The sequence below is a fragment of the Branchiostoma belcheri genome, unplaced genomic scaffold, assembly GCF_001625305.1.
Source record: "Branchiostoma belcheri isolate BF01 breed outbred unplaced genomic scaffold, Haploidv18h27 scaffold22, whole genome shotgun sequence".
Lineage (NCBI taxonomy): Eukaryota > Metazoa > Chordata > Leptocardii > Amphioxiformes > Branchiostomatidae > Branchiostoma > Branchiostoma belcheri.
This window is the reverse complement of record NW_017803713.1, coordinates 1,307,245-1,325,493: the sequence shown is the minus strand read 5'-3', so window position 1 is coordinate 1,325,493 and position 18,249 is coordinate 1,307,245. Positions and strand designations below refer to the sequence as shown.

The following is an 18,249-nucleotide window of genomic DNA, read 5'->3' as shown; positions in this document are numbered from 1 at the left end:
TTAAAAATGAACATATTACATTCTCTGACAAGTTCAAACTTTGAATGACATTTTTTACACATCTAATGTGAATTTTTTATCATATATGTATACATCACACTCCAGTACGTTTGGGACCGCACTGTTCCCCGTAACTGTGTGTAAACAAGAGTACATCGGCATCTTTATTCTACCACCAGGACTTTTGCATGTAGCTAGAACTTTGCTGTAAACCAATGATTAGCCAGGGGTGTTATAATAATTACAACTGTTGCTTACATTAGCACAGGATAGAAAAAAAAAGAAGATATGTTATGCATTTTGTAATGCATCTATAATCACAGTATCACCTGTACTACATGCATGTGAACCAGTTACAATTGCCCTGAGGAAGGCGACAGACAGTCAACGTCAGCTAAATAAAACACTTTTTGGTTGTTGTGTAAAAAGTCTCTGCATTCAGTGACTTACCAACTTCAGGAAAGTATTCAAGGAAGTTTAAACCCTCCACATATAGTCTAATAATTATTAGTAAATAAAGTATTTCTGATTCTGTGACATCAATAAGTGTAACTTGTTTTCTTTGTTTCCTCCAGGCCTATCCCGACCTTGTCCTGACCTTCCTGGGTGACCAGGGCTCCCAGCCGACCTCTGACCTCATCACCCCGGGTCTAGACCTCCCGCAGGGCGTAACGGCGGTGGACGTGAACGGTACGTCCGAGGACAGCGACTACCGGCCGCACCTGGTCGACCTGGAGGGAGAGGAGGTTCTACATGTCCGGACCGATCCACTCGCTGGCCTGGGGGAGGGGCAGGAGTTCTCAGGACAGAGGAGTATAGTGGACGTGGTGGAAAAAGTGCCTGCAAAACATCCCTGTGCCAAATTTCAGAGGTAATGTCTTATAATTCTGAATGACTTTATCATTATGGTAACTTTATTTACAAATACTATAAAGTAAAGAGGGTGACCATGAAACTTCAAGAACTTGTCTTATCTTGCAACGGTTTAAATGCATTTTAAAATTTACTACATCTTCATGTAGATTACAGCAATTTCCCAAAGATCCTTTCTTTCTCTTTTTCTAAATTCCTTTCTTGAGGTATGAGCCATACAAAGATTAAACACAAATTAACTAGACTATAACACCTTTCCAGGCTTAGTTCAAGACCTACTCTCAAAAGTTTAGCCTACTAGCAAAAGTTGCCCCTCAAAATGCAAAAAATAGCATTTCAGAGGGTCAAGAACTTTCAAAATTTTCCCCACGAAGCATGCCCCTGGGCCCTCATTGGACAATCGCGCCTTCAACACTCGATCTGATGTTACAAAATTTGACAAAATGGACAAAAATTGAATATCGTTGCCCAACATTCCCTGTCCCTGGTGCTGAACCTTTGGTAGTAATGGTTGTTGGCCATCCACCAGTAGACTTTTGCATTTCCCGTTCCCTATTCAACAGCAAAAGTCTTAAAAGTCATAATGGGAGAGAAAAAACACTAAGTCCTAGCATTACTGAACGTAGCCATGTCTTACCTGTACGTAGGTGGGCTCTGAAACAGGAGGACCTGGCCAACATGGGGCAGTGGAAAAAATCCAAGATCTCCAACCCTGAGTGGAACAAGTTGGCATACTCCTGGCCTGTCACTGAAGACGGGGTCTGGAACAAGGTAGGACAGGGCCATATTTTACCTTCTATTTTGCCTTCTAATCTTTATTTATTGCTTATTGTTTGGTTTCTAAACTTGTTTGACTAGTGGGAAAGTAATTGAAGAGAACTTGTTATTTTAGTATGTGAATTAATGCTTCACATATAGTCAAGTCATACTTTCTTGCACAATAATTCAATCAGGTACTCTGGATAACATATTCAATAGCATTGCTTGTGTGTGTACGCTGTTTTTTTTTCTGGTTTACATTTGTCTGAATGAAATAAATTAAGACTGCTACAACAGTCCTCATTCCCACTTATTATCTTCCAGGCGTATTATGACATCTCCATGTCTTATTTTCAGGAGTTTAAGTGGCCCCTGGAAGGTTTTCTCATTCCCATGGCTCCTCCACTGAGGAAGTCTAAAAAGAAGAATCCAAATGGAGGTTAGTACAAGAGAACTGCTACTTATTAAACAATTTTTTTTTGGGGGGGGGGGACTTTTGGTGCACATGTCTTTTATTATGTTTACTGAAGGAAACATATTGTTTTTGCTTTGTTTCCTCTTTTTCTTCTTCTCCTTACCAATGAGGTCAATGACCTGAACCAGACGTTTGTCACCATGGGAACTAGTGTTGGGGGTTACATCATCTTGCAATTTTATAGCAGGAGGGATTTAGACTCCTGTCTGATCATACATATGAATGTGTTTGAGTAAGAATTAATAGAGCAGACCATGTGCAAAGGTAAACATTTTTCATTTGCTTTGCAAATGTTACCTTAAAGTTTCTAGTTATTTGTTTATTAGCTAAGCCTGCTACTCTCTCTTTGTAACCAGGCTGAATTGTAGATAGTTCACAATTGATGGAACTTATATAATTTCATGTAAATTAAGTCTGTATAATTAGATAGAAACTTTATAAATTTTTTTACGTCTATCATTCCTAGTTGTCCCTCTGAGGCTAAAGGTGGTGAGGAATGGAGACAAGAACCCCAAGAACTCAGTAGTGATTGTCGGACCAGATCTGACCAATGTAAGTTTTGTACTGTGATCTTTGATGTTAGTCTAGAACACAAAAAAACATTATTCTACCATTCCTTAGAATTTGATTATGTGTGACAGTCATGATTTTTTAATTTTTTCAGACTTTAAGATAAACAGGTTACTACATTTACCAAATGTTAATGCTAATGCTAAATTAAATTCAGAGAAAGCAGTACATGTATATTCCTTTGTAAGGTATGTAAACTGTACTCATTAAAGTCTTTGGTATGACTCAGCCTTGAATCAAACTCACAACCGACTAAAAGCTTACCAATAGTACCCATTCATTGCGCCAAAAAGCAGTTACTTAATAAGCAACTGGATATGATTTCTGAACCAGTCAAACGTTTCAGGTAGCATCCACTACCTTTCATAAGTTACTCTAAGAGACCAGAGGAGAAATGCAGGTGTATAAGCATGACCTATTGATTTATATGCTCTTGATATGTGATGGAAAAAGCTTTCTTAGAGTCACTGATGAAAGGTAGTGGATGCTACCTGAAACGTCTGACCGTTTCCAAAATCATATCCAGTTGCTTGAGTAACTACTTTTTGGTGTATCTTACTTATTACCTGGATGTCTAACTTTCACCAATGTACCCATTCATTGATTAGTGATTTATTGCTTGATTGCCTTACTTGCCCCAGATGATGCGTGACATGAACAAGACGGCTCTGAATGGTAAGAAGGCGCTGCACCACAAGCGGCGCTCCTCCTCCACCATTCACGTGGACGACCTGTCTGAGGACATGGCCGACGCCCTGCACTGTGACAACATGCCCAGGTTCAGGGAGCTAGAGATGCAGCTGGTTTGTTTGTTTGTTTGTTTGTTTGTTTGTTTGTTTGTTTTATGCCCAGATTCAGGGAGGTGGAAATGCAGCTGGTAATTCTCACAGAACCTTTAGTTAATATAAATGCATAGTTTTGTTTTAGAATTCTAATCAAATATAGCTTTTTTTATTTCTTATTGTGTCATTGTACATTTTATGTACCTGTAACATTCTGAAAATCACTAGAAATTTTTAACTAGTATAGTGAAGGATGAGTTATCAGGAAGTTATCAAGCAACAGGCAATAGGCATGCAGCTTTTGAGATCATTGGGCAGTTGTAATCTTCTTGCTGATTGGGTGCTGGGTTTAATTGGATTAACTCATGGAGCACCTGTCAGAGGAACTGCATTCAATTGTTTGTAGTAGGTTTGTCACACTTTCCAGCAATGTGGGGCAGATTTTTTTTAAATCTTGCAAATGAAGCAAATATGCATCAGGCAAATGTAAATCTTTTAGAAACAATAATGTATAGGATGTTAGCTATCCAACTGTTTATGGCTTCACCACACCATTTGTATGGGAGGGGGATAGGTCCATTTTTGGTACGGTGGATGTGGTGAAGCCATGCTGCATTTGCTCCTGAGGAAATATCGGCCTTTCTAGTTTATGCAATTGTCTGTTTCTTCTCTCACCCTCCCAGTTCTTGGAGAGATGTACCACACTGATGGACCTGCCGTTTGCGGCGCGGCGGCTGTTTGACGATAACGGGAAGGAACACGGCACGCTGGCGGAGCTGAAGCGGGACCAGGTCGTGTTTGTGTCGTGCGGAGAGGTGTGGGTCGACCCCAAACTGACGGAGAGTGAGCGCCAGAGGAGAACACTGCTGGCCAACCTGGCGTCAGACGTTGCACAGATCAAACACTACGTCGCTCTCAGGAACCCAGAAGGTATGTTACCTTTTGGATTTTATTTTTAAATATATTTGCTAGTAACTTTTAATGTGTTTGATAATTCTACATATAATTTTTTTACTAACTGTGACAAATTTTAAAGTATTTTATTATTTTTTATGGCTTTTAAAATATCACGGGCAAATGAAAACCAAACCACAGGAATACAAATGTGGTGTAAACAGTTGTGAATTTGCGGTAGTTCATAGCGACTTTTACAACAAGCTGCCACTGTACTAAGTTCTTGAGTTCCGTGGAGCTTCGGCAGCTTAGTTGTCATCCTCCGTAGTTCTGATTGATGGCTCCTGGAGGATTTGATTTTCTTTTAGAACAGGCAAAAGTCAATGTGCGTGTGGGTGTTATCCATATTAGTGTGGCCCTATTATGAGTACTATCTAAAAATTATGTATTATTTGATATGGGATCGCAATATGAACATATATGTACAAGGCACTTCATCCATGACTTTACTTGAACAGAAGTTTTTTTGAAGAACTGTTGCAGTTGTGTTGGATTGCATTATGTAGCAAGTTTTAGAGCGGCCTCTCACCATGATAATAATTAATATTATATATGAAATTCAATGTTTTTAAGTACTAACAATAATCAGAGCTGAATTTGTTTGGTTAGACCCTTATTATCATCATGAGTTAGGGCATGTGAAGGTAAACATTATACATTGATTTTACTTTGCCAATATTTCCTTTCTATAGTAGATAACTTTTCCTTTTTTATTCACCCAGAACTGGTGATGATGGTATCCGGCCCCCTCCAGCCTGGTTCCCAGGTGCTGGTGGAGAAGTGCAGCCTCAGTCCTGAGCAGCAGGAGGTTATTGCACAGGCCGAGCTGACCGGGGAGGGAGGGGAGCACGGGGAGGGGGAGGACAAACCTCACACACTGGAGGAGATACTAGGGGAGATCGGGTAAGTCTTATATTCACTGTTTTATCCTTTGCAAAATGCTGTGAATGCGGACGTAACTATGCCACTGCAGGGCAAAAAAAGTCAAGAGTCTGTGACCTGATTAAGATGTCAAGTTATTGAAAAATATTGTAGAATAAATGCCAGCAGGACAAGGGTTAAGTCACTGTGTTTTAAAACCCCTATCTATGCATGTATTTTGGAATTTGATTTAAAAGTCAAATTCCAAAATACATTGCATAGATAGGGGTCTCTGTCAGTGGTGCTGAAAATGATGCTGTGCTAGTGTGGCCTTCATTTCACAGTCATTATTATACAGACATAATTTCAAATTAATGTAAGTGGAACAAACTGGTGGCCCCAAATCTAATCATTTTGAGGTCTCACTGTACAAGTTTTATAACCCCAACAGCTCTAGTACTTGTTATTATTATACAGTTATTCTGTATTATTCAATAATTGTTCAATCTTCTTTTTATAAAGTAGACTGACACTGTGTTTTTGGATGGACATACATTGTACATGTGCTAGATAAATCGTGATACCTTATTTATGCTCCCTTCTCCCAAGTAAGTTGCATGCAAATACAGTGAAGGAAGAAGACAAGTGAGTGGGTGTAGAACCATTTGGTGGTTAGAAATGTTTGCTGGTGATCACTAACTCTCAAATTGGAGTATTAAGCATAATGCAGGGTTCGAAATACTGGGTGCGTATGCACCTTATTGCAGGTTAAATTAGGGCTGTGCAGGTATTTCTGATGTCTACCTGTACCTAACCTGCACTGGTCCATGTACTGGGTATATGCAGGTTAGTGCAGGTAAAATTGGAGCTGTGCAGGTATTTCTGATGTCTACCTGTACCAAAACTGCACTGGTCCATGTACTGGGTTTATATATCAAATATATTATACAATGTATGTGAATGTGGATTATTTGCTGCATTAACTGTTACCGCCAATGAAGTATAAAAGAAACAATGGTCGTGATAGTTGTTCAACAGTTTTTAGAATGATCCATTCTTCCTATTAAATTCTGAGTGGTGCAGGTAAAACTTGTCTGGTGCAGGTAATTTTCAATGTCACCTGCACCAGTGCAGGTATGCAGAAAAAGTATTTCGAGCCCTGATATTTATTTATTAAGAAATTGTAACAGGACAATGTGAAGTGTGCACTATATAATGAAAAGATGTAGGTTAGATGTAAGGGGGTGAATCATTGTTGATGTTGTGTGGATGTTTTCTCTCCCTCCCCTGTAGGAGTCTAGTGTACGAACCCTCCTGGGTGTAAGTTTCCCTCCCTTCATGCCTTTCACTCACAAAATCCTCTGCACTGCCTGTACACAATGTGTTTCCCTTATTTCTGTGGATGTCTGTTGGTGATATGTTTGTACTCGGTGGTGAATGAATGCTGCATGTTACGTTGATGAAGGTTAGACATCCAGGTAAACAATATTCAAAGACAAGTCAAACTCTACTACTGGATAAGTTATGGAGATTGCTTGCGGACATTTTGAGTGACATCTGTTTGTTCTTCTTCCGCGTCACCAAATGACCCGAGAGAACTAGTAAATACTAATCACTCAAAACATCTGGAAGTTATCTCCATAACTTATCCAGTAGTAGAGTTTGCTTTGTCTTTTAATAATACTGTATGTTACAAATGTATGTGTACTCTTGTTAAATGTTGGAATATGGTGATATTACTACACACTTTTTTTTCACATTTTTTTCACATTTTTTCCTTTGTCGTGTTGAATTGGCGATGTGTTGTATGGACATAATTTTTTCCCTTTTTTATCCAATATCATTTTCGTCTTCAAAGTTATGTATGTCATTAAAGTCATGTCAATATACAGTGTACAATGTACATGTAATGTTACACAGCCAACCTTATGTAAAGTTTATTCTTTGTTCATACCTTGTCACAGAGCTTATGTTACTTTGTAAAATTAATGTAGAGGTCAATGCCTGTGATGTCACAAAACTTCCAAGTTGTCTCAACATTTCACTTATTACTAAGTCATTATCATCACGCTCAACAACATCCAGAAGAGCACAATGCCAGTTTGCAATCTACTACAGACAACGCTACGTTATCATCAGCCAAAAAAATTCATTTTTTTCAAGTCATCTTATATGCGTAATCTCTGATACAGGTCAGCCCACGAGAGGTCCCACCAGCGATCGGAGGAGAGACTGGCATCACGTAAGCGACCCTGGGAACAGGGCTTCACCAGCAAGTATGATGAAATCATCGAGCTGGGAACAGAGGAAGAACCTCAGTACAGTGACATGGCTCTGTACAGCAAGTTCAGGTGAGGCATACATGTAGGCAGATGACGGTAAACGGTGATCTCGAACCAGTTTTAGCTCACTGGTCATAACACTCAGAAGACAGATGCTATGTCATAACACAACAACATGGCATTACTTTTAGAGCTCTATCAGGCAGCCAAAAGAGGACTATAAAAGCCAGTTTTTTCAACAAAATAGAAAGAGAAAAAAGCTCTCCAGCTGGAAAATGCCAGCATTTATCCACACATACCAATAAAAAGGCTGATTTTAGTTGGTTTGGATGCACTCACCAAAGGGTATACTCAAAATGAGCATGTCAGCAGAAAGTACTGCGTCTGTGCAAAACCCTAATTTTTCACGGTATTCGTTGGAGGTTTGCTCAACGTAACATAAGAATTTTGCCTGTTGCAGACGATATCTTTTCCGACATAACATTTGAAACTTACAAACGCGAGTGTAAACCTTATATGTGTGAATACGACCTTATATGAGATGTTCTGCCAAAGCGCTATGCACAATAAAATATTTTGCGCAGGTGCAGTACGTTCTGCTGACGTACTGGCTTTTTGCGACGGCGGGAAATGGTGACCTTTGTGTTGATTTTGTCTCCCCCAGACCTAAAAACCGTTCCCCCAGAAGAAGCTTTCCCAGGACTTGAACCCAGGACCTCTTGGTTCCGAGTCGAGCACTCTGCCATTGTGCCACACGACCCCACGATTTGTGACTGTTGATTTTGTCTCCCCCAGACCCAAGAGCCATTCCCCCAGGAGAAGTTCTCCCAGGACTTGAACCCGGGACCTCCTGGTACCGAGTCTAGCACTCTGCCATTGTGCCACACGACCCCACAATTTGTGACTGATGATTTTGTCTCCCCCAGACCTAAGAGCCGTTCCCCCATGACAAGCTCCCCCAGGACTTAAACCCAGGACCTCTTGGTTCCGAGTCTAACACTCTTCCATTGCACCACACGACCCCACGATTTGTGACTATTGATTTTGTCTCCCCCAGACCTAAGAGCCGTTCCCCCAGGAGAAGTTCGCCCCTGAGTGCCCAGCGGTTCCTGGTGCAGGATGGGTGGGTGGAGATGGCTGACTGTCCTGGGCTGGTGCTGGGTGTGGCGGAACAGGACGTGACGGGAACCTCCGTTTCCGTGGTACTGGTCAGGAAACGGGACGACGACATCAATCAGAGATGGACCCTCAACAAGGACGGGTACGCTTGTCTTTGTTATCATCTTTTCATTTTGATTTCAACTCTACAATTGCCTGATGTTACACAAAAACATGAACTATGTCTACCAACTTTAGTATAAGTTACTTAGTACACTAGCTACATGTATGTAGTCTTCCCTAATGAATGAAGAGGATAAAAAAGTAACTTGAAGACAGAGTGTGCTAGTTGGTATTACATTTACTGTTCATACATTTTCCTTTACCGTTGTTTTATTTCATAGAAGGAGGGAAAAACAGGTTTTTGCTGTGTCTGCAAATAATTCTGTAATACACTGTCAGTTACAAAATTGATTTTTGTTGTGTTATGATTTAGCGGTAAGAGATAACTTAAAAAATGGAACACTGCAAAGTAAGCACATTATTTAAGTTTACAGTATTATGCAGATCTGTAGGTGCATAATATGTACATATGCAAGTACTGGACATTGTACATTATACTGTAACAATAGACATGATAATAATTATTAATATAGTATGATATTATGTCTAATAGACATTATATGTTATACATTGCATATAACTGAGTACAGATCTACTAGGTAAGTGTAATAGATTAAATTTTATTTTCCAAGATCATGTTACTGCCTAATTTTACACCTACCTTGTTGTACATTGTACAATGTTACTGTATACAGTAACAGTTGTGCGATTAAGTTCTTCTTTGATACTGAAGTTTAAATTCTGTATTTTCACTTTGCAGCTCCATCAACATCAAAAGCAACTACGGCCTGGTGCTGGGAGTGGCCCTGCCTCCCCAGCCCCCAGGGGAAGACTCCCCACCCCCGGGGTACGTGGGCGTGCCCATCTCCCTGCAGCCCCGCAGGGTGGCGGCCCTGGGGGCGGCAAACCAGCGCTGGCTCTGGGACCCCGTCACTGGGTTCATCAAGGCTTTCGCTACAGATGTAACTGATAAAGGTAGGAATGGTAATAATTTTGGCATTATGAAGTAGGCTCATGTACATTGTTTTTCTGCACTGCATTCAACATTAAATTTGCTTTCTACAGGTAGTTTCCAATGCTTGTAATTAAATCCATAAAGATGACATCAGATTCTGCTCATGCCATTGTTCAGTTGTACACAATGTATGTTCTTGTATTTTGTATCTCAGGTGAATTATATGTTAAAAGTTTGGTTGCAAGATGGTCTTGAGGTTAGGGTTGTTGTCTCTGAATCTGAAGTCCCTGGCACAATTGTGTCCTTGGGAAAGGCACTCAATGCCTATTTCCTCACTCCACTCCACCTTAGCTAGCTTTTGTCCTCTTGGATAGGATGTAATGCCTGAGAGATTCTGTGTTTAAGGAGAACCACACTAGACAGTTTACACAATCCAAATTTATTGGGTGCATTTAATATATACAATACACAATGTAGTGCAATACGGCACTTATACAGGGTCAGGGTCCTTCCTGGTGTGAGTTCAAACCTTGCAGTCCAGTCTTATGCAGCTTGTACTTAATGTACCATGTACAAAACAATTGTGTGATGCCAGCTTAAGGCAAAACATTCAATTTTTTTTAGTTTTAGTGTACACTTACTGCTTGACTGTCTAGTACATTGTCTTTGAAATTTTATACCAGATGAGTTAAATTGCATCATGTGTTTACAGAAATCACAGCAGCAAACAAGGCAGGAGTGTGCACACATGCAGTGACAGGTGCACAGGAGCTGGAACAACCCGTAAGTCGGGCTTATTTTGATAAAATGTAGAGACCTTCAAGTTGTTTAGAGATGTTTGACCAGGATTTTTAACCAAGATTTCTAACAGTCAACCTTTTTATTTCATTTGTGAATTCATCAATCTTTGTAGGTCTAAGAAATAAATTGCCCTGTCAGCATGGCAGTTTCGTGTTTTCATGTTTTGTTCATTGAGATACACTAAGTGCATGTGTATCATATGTCAAAGAAACAAAATGATGGAATTGATAGTAGACAAAAGCATAGTTTGGAGGTTTAACCCACATGTAATATTCATCAAAATTTGCTACGTGTATTGAACACCAGTCCTTAAAAAATTGTTTTTTATGAGTTTGAGAGTTGTCTATAGTGCTGATACAAAATTTAATATACCCCCAGCTATTAATAAATAATGTGCGTGCATTATTATAATTACTTGTGAATGTTACATTGTTGTAGATCTCTTTAAACATATTTTTCAGGATGGCGAATTATAGGTGACCCTTAGGACCTGATTACATTTTTTAGCTGATATTAGAAGTCGTTTGGTGGACTGTCAAGAACACTTAATGCACAAAGAATCAGCTTCTAGTAATGTAGCAGTATTAGAAATATTGTCCCTGTGTTTATACATAATGTTTATATTGTAGGGTTATGCGTGGGCGATGCCGACAGCCAAGGGGAGTCAGCAGGCCATGGTGTGTGTGGCCTGCGCTCGTGCAATGCGTGGAAGCTTCCGCCTGACCAAACTTAACGTCAGCATTCCGTTTTCCTGTGCCATGGGAACTACAAGTAAGTAGAGATGCATATTATATGTCATACTCATACGTAGGTGATGTAATTGTTAATATAATCATAATGGTAAAGTTACAGGTCAAGTCACAAATCAAGTGTTGGAAGCCACTAATTAAATTTTGTACATTGTAGTACATGTACATCAAGTCTTTATTGCCACTAACATTTTTCTGTTTTTGATGATTGAAGTTTCCTTGAAGTGCCACAAACAATGTGGCACTCCATGACTCTGATACAATTATACGCTTGTGACGGAAGCATTTGGTTTACAAGTAGACTGAACCTTTGCAAAGCTAAGCCTTTAATCTTTTAAGAATGTTTTCAATCAGATTCATCATTGTGATTGTATTTAAATTGCTACATGATTTTTTGTTTGTTTTTTCCTTACTGCAGTGAAACAAAAGGGACAGAAGTTTGGTGGCTGCTTTCATTGTTTGAATGGAAAGGTATGTCTTATAAACATGTATAACTATCAATGTTAAATAGCGTTGGATGTTGAAAAGAGATTGAAAGACTCTCATTAAACCTATATATAACACATTCCCAACTAAAACGAGAAATTCTCCATACAGTATGTGCAAAATGCACATACCTATGTGCAAACTGCACACAGCTATGTGCAAAGTGCACACACCTATGTGCAAAGTGCACACACCTATGTGCAAAATGCACATACCTATGTGCAAAGTGCACACACCTATGTGCAAACTGCACACACTATGTGCAAACTGCACACAGCTATGTGCAAAGTGCACACACTATGTGCAAACTGCACACAGCTATGTGCAAAGTGCACATAGGTGCATATACCTTGTGCAAACTGCATAATTATACTACAAACAGACAACACTTTAATTCTGGACTGACTCTAATTCCGGACGACCTTTCACCATTCAGACATTATTATAAACATGTTCTCAACTAAAAACAGAAATTCTACCATTCAATGAATGTAATTTGCATTCAATGAATGTACTTTACATTCAATGAATGCAGAGTCTGCATTCAATAAATGCAGTATTTCCATTCTGCATTCAATAAATGTATTTCACATTCAATGAATGCATTCATCATATGAATCCGTATCGCCCGAGGTACTTGTACCAGCCCTACCGCGCGCCGGATTGCCTGACGGCCGTAGACCCGAATTTGGCCCGATTTACACGTGTGTCGTTTATATGTGTTGGGCGTAAAACGACGAGCGAGCGAGCGCGGCGCTGCACCGCGCGTTTTGTGCGACAGATTTTTTTAGCATTTAAACGACCTCCGCCACAGACGCGCGGCGCACGTCATTTTCCTGTGGCACCTACTGGAGGCACCACAGGTACGCCGCGCGTCTGTGGCGGAGGTTGTTTACATGCTAGAAAATCTGTCGCACAAAATGCGCAGTGTGGCGCCGCGTTTTAAGCCAAACACATATAAACGATACACGTGTAAATCGGGCCTTTGTGTTCATACTTTCAAAGCGGTGAACGCGGTCAGGCCGAAACGTGTTCAAATTATTCTATGGAACATTTGGAACCCCAGGCCGTACCGCTAGTTATCACACGGGCCGGAATACCCATATGTAAACCCAAATGTAATCGCGGCAGACACATGACATAAAATATGATATACATTTGTAATGCAATTACGTTCAATATGGGTGTTCTGGCCCATGTGATACATGTAACTAGCAGTATGGCCCGGGAATCTTTACTGTACAGCCCTGGCTTCAAAATGTTCCAGAATGATTCGAACGCGTTTGTGCATACTGAATGTGTCGCTTTTGAAACTTCGAACACCAAATTCGGATGTTGAAAGTGACGCAATGACATGTTTCGTACACACCAAATTTTGGCACATTTCTCAGCCATTTGATAATCAGATAGAACACCGGGCTCTACCGGTAGTTATCAAATGGGCTGGAACACCTGTATTGAATGTTATTGTGGCCCAGGTATAGCAAAAAAGTACTGTAGCTATCAAATTAGTTTTAGCGTGTGACATATTTAGACATTATATCATAAATACTACCGACCTTACACTGTGTGGGCCTGCAGGTGGGTGGGGGAAGTCTGACAGATTGATGGGTCAGTTTTTCATCAGACACAATGTCATGTACAACAAGAGTTCCATGACCTATGCAAAATTATAGACCAGGTTACATTTACGATTTATCATAATGGTTCCATACTAGGGCCTTAATTCCATCATGATGTTCCTCTATTTCTTAGTTACATATGTCACTTATCAAAAGTCATGACAATCTGTCTGATAATATAATAACTGTGATATGAAGTTGGTCCCTGCAATCAAAAAAGCTGCTATGGGCTTCAAACCTACATGTATACCACTTTTTCAGGAGGCCAATAGCTATCAGACATTCACTAATCATGTCTACAGACCTACAGACAGGGATTAACCGTGCTGTGTAAACCATCTTGGAAAAGGTCATGAGTACATGTAGGAAAGGTAGCCTCCTTCCCAGTCTTGTTGGGCGTCGGCGTTATTTTTTCTCTGAGCGACGCGAGTAATATGCGGCCGCGAGGGACAATTTGCTGCCGAGGGAGTTTTTGCCACGGAGAGAAGGTTTCGCACTCCAACAAGACTGCTTTCAGTCGGCGACTAGAAAGGACCTCGGATTAAGCCAGCCTTTCATAGAGGCTATACATGTTATTCGCGCAGGTCCAATTCACATGTTCGCGCAAGGGTAATTCACAGATACGCATGGAGAAGGCTGACACGCGCTCGCCTTTGTCAACGGTTGGTTTTATTAGTGGAAGGTTCCAAATTCTTCCAACAGAGAAAGAGTGAACATTGGTAATGTCACAACAAAGGCATTGCTGTGCATTTTTAAGCATCCCATGCAAACAAACCAAGACAAACTTTGCAGTACTATTTTTGCTGGTGAAATGTGAAATTCTTTCTATTACGCAACTTGCTGTGGAGCGGTGCGTTACCCTCCCATGATCAGTGAGATCAACCCGCCACCAAACAACATGGCGGCACTTTGTTTATCTGTCCACGTCCCCCTGCAATATCACAGTTTAGCTTGCGGGTTCCTGTGGTAGTGATCTTTTCAAAGTTTTTTTTTTTTCGTAGCAGCAATGACTACGGGATTTTGTTGAGTGGATAGGGCTTGGTTTTCGGGAATGGTTGGCGTTCTACCGACGGGTTGATCGGCGACCGCTAGAAAGTTGCAAGTTTTGGCTCGTCGAGGAACGGGGCGTGAACACCTCCCTGCCTTCGTGGCGTTTATTGCGGGAAGTTCACACATGCATGCCAATCGCTCCTAAGTGTTTTTTGATAGCCCTTTCTAGTCACCGACTGAAAGCAGTCTTGTTGGAGCGCGAAACCTTCTCTCCGTGGCAAAAACTCCCTCGGCAGCAAATCGTCCCTCGTGGCCGCATATTACTTACATATTACTCGCGTCGCTCAGAGAAAAAATAACGGCGACGCCCAACAAGACTGCGAAGGATGCTATAGGAAAGGCTTTCAATTTGTAGTGTTATCCAACACGATGACTACATTGATTCAACAGTTTCCAGTAATTGTCAGAGAGTGGATTCCAAGTATTCAACTGGAAGAAGTGCAAATTTGAAGTCTATGGCTCACCAAAGGCTTCACATATGTCTCAATTACACAATGCATTAGCTAGCTAATCCTTGGGAGACCCTCACTGGTGCAGTTGGGTGTGCTCTATCTGGTAGACCTTTTGGTCAGGGGATAAATCACATGAAGTGTCACCAGAAGCCAGACACATGCTGTTTTGGGACCACCACAATTCATACTCTTGAAACCTCCTTTATTTATCTAAGGATAATGAGGCAATTGGCAGATGAGGCCATGACAAGCAAGCCCACAATTTTCTACCCCACACCCACAAAGAGCATGCTAACAGCCCTTGCCCTGGTATGTTGTTGAGGTCCACTACTGAAAACTTACAGAAAAATTGCAGCCATTTTGAATCTTGCAAATTCAATTGCAGGATGGGTTATTAGTATTGAAAACTTGTACAATGTAAGTATTTTTACACATATTTTTTACATACTTCATACAATGTACTTCTTATCCTTTACCAAGGATAATGTCCTTGCTAAGTCATAGTTTTGATGCCAGACTGTTTCCAACCGTATATGGTACAGTCAAACTTGTACAAGCAGCCACCTCTATTGGTCAGCCATCTGGTCATGCAACAACCGCGTTTTCTCAGTCCTGAATTTTTCTTTATAGACAATGCCACAGTGACTAGCACTATTGGGACGCGTACATAGTTCAATCTCTTTAATTTATGGGACAACCGCATCATTTTCAAGTATGATAGGAAACATTTTTTTAATGATCATAGCTACATAGCGAGAAATCTTAAAAGAATTGGCCAGTTTGCATTTGAATTCAATGGTCTTTGTGCTGTGTAAAATGGGTGATTTTGAGTCAACTGGCATGGGCAGTTTATTGACACTGTAAACTGGGTGGAAATTTTGCTGTGGTTTTCTTGTTCTCTGTCCTATCTCGTCGCCATGCTTTTTGTGTGAAGAGACAACTTTTCACTGTTCCCCTCAGTCTCCTCCCTTGCCCATTAATCACAGCTAATCACAGTTAGACTGTAGACAGGCAGGGTAACACAAGTGGTCCTCTTCCTCTGACCTCTAGCAGTGGGGGTTGTCATGCCAAATTAACACTCAGTCCTACATGAATCTGGTATCTGTACAACCAGCAGCTTCCCCACTTCACATCCATGTGTGGAGAAACCCACATTCCAGTCTGTGTTTCAGGGGCAGTGTCTGTAACTTTACAAGTCATGCAGATCTAAATCAGTATAAGAGGACAATTTCATGGATCACTGTGTTTTAAACAAGGAGGGTCATCTCTTACTTTAAGACTCTTTGGTTATTTAGAAATTATCCTTGGCACCTCACAGAGCCATACATGGTATGGTACAGGTAATCCACAGTTGTAGTAGATTCCCCCCTTCCATACATATAATTTACCCTTACAATTCCTGAATGGAACTTGGTGGCTCTTAGGTGGACCCCACTGCCATCCCCACAGTGGTCAAACCAGGCCCTGTAGAGTAAGATAATACATCACCTGTCCCCTGAGTGATATCTGATCTCTAGACCTGTTGTTGGAGAGTACCTCAATGGAAAAAGATTGGTAGTACTCTGACAACATCTTCCTCATTAGGCCACACCAATTAAATTTGTTGTTTCTCCGATTGGCCCTGTCCATTTTTTTCTGATTTGAAAAAAAAAAAAAATACAATTATACGTATTTTGGTCCCAATGTTGAAGAATCCTTTTCTTCCTAGTTATCAAAGTTTTTCAATGTAACAATGCAACTTTGTTTCATTAAAAGTTCAAAATATATTGTTTTAATTATAAACCAGCCTGGTGTGTTGGCTTCATGGCCCATATCGTAACATTTCCGGCCTTCATGGGGTGCATTGGCCTGTTGTTTTTTATTCTCGCCCTGTTGCTTCAAACAACTAATTTAATTGGTGTGGCCTTCCAATGCACTAATTTTTGTATCAAATCTGGCTTATTCAAAATTAAAGCTCCTAAAGGTCTGATGAGACCGAGGAAATGCCTCACTACCATGACTACTGTACTCCAGGACGTTTTTCACACTAAGTAGTGAGTAGAAAAAGGGTGTACAAATGTATTGTCCAGACTCCAGAGACCTTGCCACTTCCTTTCACTGACCCCTCCTCCTGGCTGCCCAACACAAGCACTCTAGGAGTTTGCTAGCCTGGGTTCCAGACCCATAGCACAAAGGACACAAAGTATTTTGTGTCCAGTGTGCTATATGGGTTTGGCACCCAGGCTAGGAGTTTTCATGTTCCTCTGGAGAGATAATCCCTGGGATCCAGGTACTCTCCAAGCAGAGGTTGTTGGGGAATGATTGTTACATTTTTATATACATGTATAGCCTTTTTTTTTTTGTCCTGACCACCGTTGGTGGCCGCGGACCTTCTCTAGCTAATGGATACTTACTGCCTGGCCAATTTGATACTGTCCTTTTGCCACAAGAGGGATCTGCTTGGAGATTAAGATCCAGGTGGTTCCCATGATGGAGGGGGGAGTATATGTGGGGCAGGGATCTGGCATCCAGGCTGGGGGCAGCATTTCCTTGTCTTGTATCCCAGTCTGTTGTATCCAGTGTCTGATTTCTCCAAGTAGATGTTAAGCTAGAAAATTGTGATGTTTTCTAGATGCCTTGTATCCATTGTTTGTATGTTCCAAGCAGATGTTGGGCTCTGTCTACCTCTGTCACAAAAAAAGGCTTGAAGTTCAACCCTAATCTATTGTTCAGATCCCTGATACCTTCGGGTCATTTTGTAGGAATGAAACAACAACTTGAACAAGAAGTTGCAATTCAGCTTTCCTTTAACTGAGTTTGAGGTGATCATGATCAGAATTCATGTCAAACTCCTGTAGCTGTTGTAACATGCAGTTATTGCTCAGCTGTGGATGTAAAATGTAATAATGCTGTAGTTCATTTCATCATAATCTGTGAAAAGTAGATCGAGACAGTGATTGATAAACATGTACATTTTGACATTGTCACAAAGTGATAGATCAGTGGGTTTTTATCTGTTTCTACTAACTCCTCCTGTTTCTTACACAAGCTAGCATATAGCTCGAATTTAGGTTTCCTCCTCATATTAAGAAACTGAGAAGCTGGTTCAGATAACCTAAACAAAGGCAGGCTATCCTTTGGTCCCAGTGGGAACTGTCCAGGCATTCCTGCACAGTCGGCCCTTGGCTAGCTGGGGTCACAGGAAGGCTAAGGGGGCAAGGTGCTGTATCATATGTCACTCCTGTTCCTGTTCCACCAGGAACTTAGAAAACTAAATAAATAAGAGTAAATCTAGTATCCTTTTAATAGCCTGACTTTATAAGAGCAAAGACAAGTTCAGTTCAAGGTTGCAGAGATACATTGTAGATAGGGGTGATC

General features: G+C 40.8%; 1 protein-coding gene across 1 annotated transcript in view; it reads left to right on the top strand.

The window, feature by feature from the left end:
* Nucleotides 1–18,249, top strand: part of LOC109470271 — a 66,309-nt gene that overhangs the window by 27,779 nt on the left and 20,281 nt on the right. The window contains exons 20-32 of the mRNA XM_019769152.1: nucleotides 576–871; nucleotides 1,521–1,644; nucleotides 1,990–2,071; nucleotides 2,574–2,659; nucleotides 3,319–3,480; nucleotides 4,143–4,389; nucleotides 5,136–5,316; nucleotides 7,467–7,625; nucleotides 8,614–8,817; nucleotides 9,538–9,752; nucleotides 10,445–10,515; nucleotides 11,163–11,304; nucleotides 11,701–11,753. Coding sequence (XP_019624711.1) covers nucleotides 576–871; nucleotides 1,521–1,644; nucleotides 1,990–2,071; nucleotides 2,574–2,659; nucleotides 3,319–3,480; nucleotides 4,143–4,389; nucleotides 5,136–5,316; nucleotides 7,467–7,625; nucleotides 8,614–8,817; nucleotides 9,538–9,752; nucleotides 10,445–10,515; nucleotides 11,163–11,304; nucleotides 11,701–11,753 — 2,022 coding nt within the window. The remainder of the gene's footprint in view (nucleotides 1–575; nucleotides 872–1,520; nucleotides 1,645–1,989; nucleotides 2,072–2,573; nucleotides 2,660–3,318; nucleotides 3,481–4,142; nucleotides 4,390–5,135; nucleotides 5,317–7,466; nucleotides 7,626–8,613; nucleotides 8,818–9,537; nucleotides 9,753–10,444; nucleotides 10,516–11,162; nucleotides 11,305–11,700; nucleotides 11,754–18,249) is intronic.